This window comes from Sinocyclocheilus rhinocerous, unplaced genomic scaffold (assembly GCF_001515625.1).
Source record: "Sinocyclocheilus rhinocerous isolate Xijiao unplaced genomic scaffold, SAMN03320098_v1.1 scaffold2019, whole genome shotgun sequence".
Classification (NCBI taxonomy): domain Eukaryota; kingdom Metazoa; phylum Chordata; class Actinopteri; order Cypriniformes; family Cyprinidae; genus Sinocyclocheilus; species Sinocyclocheilus rhinocerous.
The window spans coordinates 465,635-472,719 of NW_015660491.1; the positions used below are offsets into that span (position 1 = coordinate 465,635).

Below are 7,085 nucleotides of genomic sequence, written 5' to 3' on the forward strand. Positions count from 1 at the left end.
AGATAGATAGATAGATAGAATAGATGATAGATAGACAGACAGACAGATAGACAGACAGACAGACAGACAGACAGACAGATAGATAGATAGATAGACAGATAGACAGATAGACAGACAGATAGATAGATAGATAGACAGACAGACAGACAGACAGATAGATAGATAGATAGATAGATAGATAGATGCATGTATGAACTGCTTTACAGTCAGTATTTGAGTGATTCTGCATGTGTGTGTACAGTATAATAGTGTGTGGTGTGTGCGGTGGTATATGAATATGATGGATGAGTGAGCTGCAGCTTTAGATGGCAGCAGTAAACAGATTTGACTGTGTAGGGTAGATCGATTGGCTCATGGCTTTCTGTAATTAGACATACAGCGCTCAGCCTGGCATCAGCCTCCTCAGCACAATCTCACTGGGGGAACCCTCACCGCAAGAGTGTGTGTGTGTGTGTGTGAGAGAGAAACACTGATGTATGCAAGAGAAGGAACCGTAAAATTATACAGTATGAAACAGAGAGAGATGTTCTGTGCATTAGCAGACGATTAGGTTTGTTTTAATGAATGATATCAGGCAGGACTGGTAAACGCTGACATAATGATTTGGTTGCACAGACAGATTGTCCTCGCTCTCTGTGGTGCTTGCTGCTAAAAGCAGAAAGTGCTTGGGCTTTGGCATATCGTCGGCAGTGTTTTATAGAGTCAGCTGTGAGCGCGAACACATGAATGTAAATCCTCTGGATGACTGTAGAGGAAGAGTGGATTTTGCCTGAGGGTTCTCAAACATGAGTCCCACAGGATACACACACACACACACACACACACACACACACACACTCGCTTAATATATTGGTTTGTTCTTCACTACTACAAATATATTGGTCAAATATATGTCAAATGCACATTTATGCATAGACTTGCAAATTGCACACTCTTAAAAATAACCGTCTTTATTGGCATTGATGGTTCCATGAAGAACCTTTAACATCTATGGAAACACTAAAGGTAGTGGAAAAGGTTCTTTAGATAATTAAAATATTCTTCATACTAATAAATAAATGGTTCTTTTTAGAACTGTTCACTGAAAGGTTCTTTGGGGAACCAAAATGGTTATTTTTAAGGTAACATGTAGACTTTAATGCAGTATTTTAGTCTGAAATGTGTTTTTATTCTTTGTATATTGCACATTTTGGCATATCTAGGGACAGTACATGCAATATGAGTAGAGTAGAAAGTTAGCGTGCAATGACTATTCTATAAATAGTAGAAAGACTCAAATGATGTCACTTCCTGTGCATTATTTCATCTAAGGTGGCAGTTATATTGTTTCAGGGGTTTATAAGCTCAGAGACATAAACTGTTCAGATAAATAAAAAATATTTTTTTAATATATCAACATTTATACCCAGATAAGAGGGAACATTCTCGAAACGCTCTGGTTCTCTTAATAATGTTCTCAAAACTTTAGCATAAAAACATTATTTATACATCGTTCATGGAACATTTTTTTTAAACCTTAGATGCTTGTCTAATATTTTTTTGTTACTACTTGTTTCAGAACATTCAGAGAACATTCAACAGTAACGTTCCCGTTATGTTTGCAAAATGCTAAAACTACATTTTAATAACGTCAATAGAATGCTCGTTCAAAGTTCTCTGGTCTTTAATAACGTTAGCACAAAAACATTTATACATTGCTCATGGAACGTTTTCTAAAACATTTTAGTTGGCTGTTCATCTAACGTTTTTTTTAATGTTACTACTTGTTTCAAAACGTGCAGGGAACATTCAAAAGTAACCCACATGAAAAACTACTATAGTGATTTATAGTAAATACTATAGTGTTTTTGAACCATACTATAGTAAAGTACATGAATAAATTTTTTTGTGGTAATTCTATAGTTGCTGTGATAATATAACAGCTATAGTAATATAAACAAATTACTTTACCCAATACTGTACTACGTTTTCTACAACTATAGGGTATATTATACTACAATACACTACAGTTTACTGTAGTAAATACTAAAGAATACTACAGTATTTATTACAGTTTATCAGTTCACTGTAGTTAATACTACAGTATGCTGTAGCATTCATTAACAAAGTGTTGTAAATACTATAATATATACAGTATAATACACTTTACTATAGTATGGTTCAAAAACACTATAGTATTTACTATAAAGTATTTTTCATGTGGGAACATTCCTATATTGTTTGCAAAATTATAAAATGCAATGTTTGCCTAACCAAGAGAAAAAACGCTTTTAAAGCTGGACGTTTTGAATGTTCCGAGAACATTCAGAAATAACGATTTAATAACTTTATGAGAACATTCTTAGAATATATTTTAGTTAGCTGGGTATAAATTGATGTAGTGTGAAGAGAAAAACCATTATTAATGGTTTTAGATTTTTTAAATACTACTTCTGACTAGCTATATACTGCTTTAAAGTGTTTATCATGTTTTTTTTTTGTCTAATACGTTTACCATCAGTTTTGAGAGTATTATATTTAAGCTTGCAGAACACAAATAGTACTGCTTTCACTGAATGACTCCCGGTTTCCTTCATCAGCTTTATTCTGGATGCATGATTGTATGCACGTTTAATTCTTGTATTTTCACTCGTCTCTTTCTCTGTGTCTCCTCCTGGCAGCCTGCAAGAGAAAGGAACAGGAGCAGCACAAAGACAGAAACATGGTGCCCAAGAAGCAGCGTCTGGTCTTCACCGACCTGCAGCGCCGAACGCTCATCGCCATCTTCAAGGAGAACAAGCGTCCCAGCAAAGAGATGCAGATCACCATCTCGCAGCAGCTGGGCCTGGAGCTCTCCACCGTCAGCAACTTCTTCATGAACGCACGCCGCAGATGCGTGGACCGCTGGCAGGACGAGCATGCGGTCAGTCCCGGGCCCGGCACCTCGGCGACCACTTTCTCCAAGGCTTGAGCGTCTCGGATGCGGAGAAACCCGTGCCAGATGCAACATCTGGGCAGCAGCAGCTGATGATGATCTACGGCGCCCATCAAACCTCTTCCGTGCACGGTGGATGTGCATGAATCATTTGCATTTGTCAAATCAAACGTATTCTTTTTATTCATTAGTCCTTCTTATCGTGGATATTTCGGCCATTCCCCCACCTGTGCTTGATATTTGAGCTGAAACATCTCTCATCTCAGTCTCTGGATTGGCCGAGCAGAATTTTCTCTCTCTCATAGAGCAGCAGAACGAAGGAAAAGAAGGCAATACGTATTTTAGCACACAACCCATTTCGACTCCTTGACCTTTGACCTGTCCTTGACCTTAAAAATATATATCTAGATATTCATATGGCGGTAGTATGTACTTTCACTGCCAGCGTGGCGCCTTGTTCTTGCTCCAGCACAATGATAAAGGGATGCAAAGAATCAATCAGTCCTCTGTATTTGCTCCTAAAGAATCATTTTACCTAGGCTTTTACAGAGTGCTTCATCTGCACAGAGCAACGGCGCCACCTCCTGGAAAACCCCAGAAACTCACGCTTCGTCTGCTGCAGGACACGCTGCCTTCAAGCCAGTGCTGTTTTAGCATTACTCATATACTATTATAGTTTTTAAGTTTGGTTTTAAAACTAAAACTTCAGTTTTAGATTTTAATCTAAAATTAAGTTTTAATTAAAATTAAAATTTTTAATTTTGTCATTTTTGAACTTCAAAAAAAAAAAATGTCTATGTAGTTTTTATTAATTTATTTCAGTTTTTTTTAGTATCATTGATATACTTTTATTTATATTTGGAATGTTTTTATTTTTATATTTCCTGTTTTCATTATAATTTTGGTTATTTTTATATGTAAGTTTTTAGTTTGTTTTTAATGTCTGCATTGTTTTGATTAATTTTAGTATAATTTATATACTGTTACGTTTTCATTTTAAAGTTTTAGCAATTTTGCTGCTATACAGTCAGCATCTGAGTGTTCTAATTTGTATTTTTATTTTTAAATATGTCTATAAAGAATTTATTCATTTTTATTTCAGTTAAGTTAAACTAAATGAAAATTAAAACTAGCTAAAATAAAATAAGTTGTAATATTTTATTTTAATTCCATTAACATTTATTTTATTTCAAGTACAGATTTTTCATGTATATATTGTTTTAGTTTTAGTTAACGACAATAATAACCCTGCATCAAGACAGAAAAGAATGAGTATTTAGCATTTTCCGATTATTTTCATTGTAATTTCCAAACTCTCAAGTAGGAACATCCCATAAAGACTTGAAGGCAGCATGAATCTGTCAGATATCAGGATTTTTATCACCCATGAGCTTTTTTCATACATTTATGTCTTATATCCAAAGGTATTTTCCTTTACCAAAGATGAAACAATCAGTAACCAAGCAGAGAGTAAAAGCTGTTCGATTATTTTTCTCCTGTTTGTGGAGACCTGCAGCTTCTAGTGGCCAAACCTAAAGGTAAAATGTCACTGTATGATAATTGAGTGCCAACGACAGATGCCTTAATGATAATCATAGAGGATGTTCACGGCTGCGAGCCGCCCAATCCAAAGACTCCCTTCCTTTCCCATGAGTCTGTGCGGGAGAATCATGCAAAATCCTTCCCACAGGGGCTGAGAAACACTCATCCGTTGTTTTGGAAACCAAATTGATCCATTTACCAAAACGTACTGAAAATGAAACTGTAAATATCTTTCCTCCTTGTTTTCCTTCCCTCTCTCTCTCTGTTCCTCTATAATAACGATGCGGGTAAAAATAGTTACATAGACACAAAGTTTGTATCACACGTCTGGACTCTGTGCTCTGTTGTGCATAAACTAAGTGTAAAGAAGCACCTTGTGACGACGAGAAACGAAGAAAAAAAGGGATTGTTGTGTATAACGAACATTTGTGGAGAAACAGACTCCTGAACTCTGAACTCTCGCAGCTGTAGAGATGGATATTGTTTCTTTGTCTAATCCAAAAGGTTCCTGCTGGTGAAAAAGGCCCTTCTTGACGCATTCGCCAGGTGACGGCCATCTTTGCTTACTTTCTGTCTCGCTCTGGACAGGTAAGACAGCAGATGTCTGTAGCATTTTCGAAGAGAGCATTGAGCCACGACCAGGCAGAGAGCGAGTTTTTTCTTAAACAGTGTTATTGCAAACTCTGATGTGAAGCAAAAATGTGAAAAAAAAAAAGCGAACACACACCTCGTTTGTAGTGAGAATCAATGTGGCTACCTCACAGATAAAAACATATTTTTTGCATAGCTGCATATTTGTTTCCATTCCATTCTGTTTCCATTCTGATAAAGAAGCACTTTGTTTTTTTTATGAAAGTAGTTGTTTTTCTATTTGCTGCATTTATTTATGTGTATTTATTTCTCTATGAAGTGTGCAGGAGTCACAGATGAGCAGTTAGTGATGCTTAACATGTGATATTACTGTAACCTCTGGATTTACACACACACTTCCGACAGAGCTATTTTTGTGTAATTTACAGTATTCTGGAAGTGTGTGCCTGTGATAATTGTGTAACACTGAGGTATACCTGCACTGTCAGTGGTCGTCCAATCATATGCCTCCATCGGTCATATGGACTCTCATTCTGACGGCACCCATTCACTGCAGAGCATCCATTGCTGAGACACTGATGCAATGCTACATTTCTACAAATCTGATGAAGAAACAAACTCATCCTAATCTCGGATGGCCAGAGAGTGAGGACATTTCCAGCTAATTTTCATTTTTTGGAGAACTATTCTTTTAATTAAAACTCAAAATCACAATTTTGTCCCCAAACTAAGCTAAACACACACGCACGCACACAGAGTAGTCAGACTGCATTATGCCACGGTGAAGGAAGTGGCAACTATGCAGGACAAGTTGAGTGCCTTTTTCCTTCAACCACGGGTGGAATTGCTCTGGACACACTCTCAAACACACACACACACACACACGCATTTATTTATGTGTATTTATTTCTCTATGAAGTGTGCAGGAGTCACAGACGAGCAGTTAGTGATGCTTAACATGTGATATTACTGTAACCTCTGGATTTACACACACACTTCCGACAGAGCTATTTTTGTGTAATTTACAGTATTCTGGAAGTGTGTGCCTGTGATAATTGTGTAACACTGAGGTATACCTGCACTGTCAGTGGTCGTCCAATCATATGCCTCCATCGGTCATATTCACAGACATTCGACCAATCATGTCATTTCACGCTGGCAGGCACGTGTTGACAATGAGAATTCTGATATACCTCAAACACTTGTAATGTAAAGGTAATCTGATGAAACAATAACGATGATAGTAGAAGATAATACTGCTAAATAATAGTTTTGGAAATATTGTGACTTGAATCTTTTTACTGTTCTGTCTTGTTGAGTTGAGTAATTTTCCTGTTCATTTTAGCATGCTCCCTCCAAATCAACCAATTTTTTTTTTTAGTTGAGCTCAATGCAAACTGAACATTTAAGTGGCATCAGAGCAACTAGAAAACATTCTGGCGTCATGATATGAAACCTTTGACAACGGGAGTCAAGATTGTCTGAAATTATCCAAAGTTTGTGTAGTAGTTAGTTCTTTTGAATTATGAGAAACACCAGAATGAGCTTTAGAGGCCAAAGTAATATCACTGGGCAAATTGCTGTACACTTATTTTTCCATATTAATGTTTTATTTATTTTTCTCTCTCTTATTTAGTTTATTGACCCATGGTTCTGTCCATAGGAAAATGCATTTCAGTTGAATTAGTGTTTGTTGTGCGTGTTCAAGTGATCCTGATATTTAAAATGAAAAAAGATAATGAAAACCAGCTCTTCTGTCGTTAGGGAACCGCTGGTGATTCTTTTATGCATGGCTATTAATCTAACTGTTCAGAGACAGGACGACTCGTACGTCAAGGTCAGGGAGAGGCAGGAGGAACATGGGTTCACCCAACGGGGAACGATTCAATTTTATAATTGTGTTATTTATCTATGTATTTATATATTTATTTGCTTTGACAATATTGTGTTCTCCTTCTGTCCCACCTCTCTAAATGAAATTTCAATGAAGTTAAATCAAGGTTTTGGGGTTTTTAACTAGACTGTCTGTTTATATATA

At 36.5% G+C, this 7,085-nt stretch overlaps 1 protein-coding gene across 1 annotated transcript in view; it reads left to right on the top strand.

Annotated features, from left to right (window-relative positions):
- The window catches only part of onecut3b (one cut homeobox 3b), a 33,644-nt gene extending 30,694 nt beyond the window's left edge, over nucleotides 1-2,950 (top strand). The window contains exon 2 of the mRNA XM_016534103.1: nucleotides 2,661-2,950. Coding sequence (XP_016389589.1) covers nucleotides 2,661-2,950 — 290 coding nt within the window. The remainder of the gene's footprint in view (nucleotides 1-2,660) is intronic.
- Nucleotides 2,951-7,085: the final 4,135 nt, after the last annotated feature.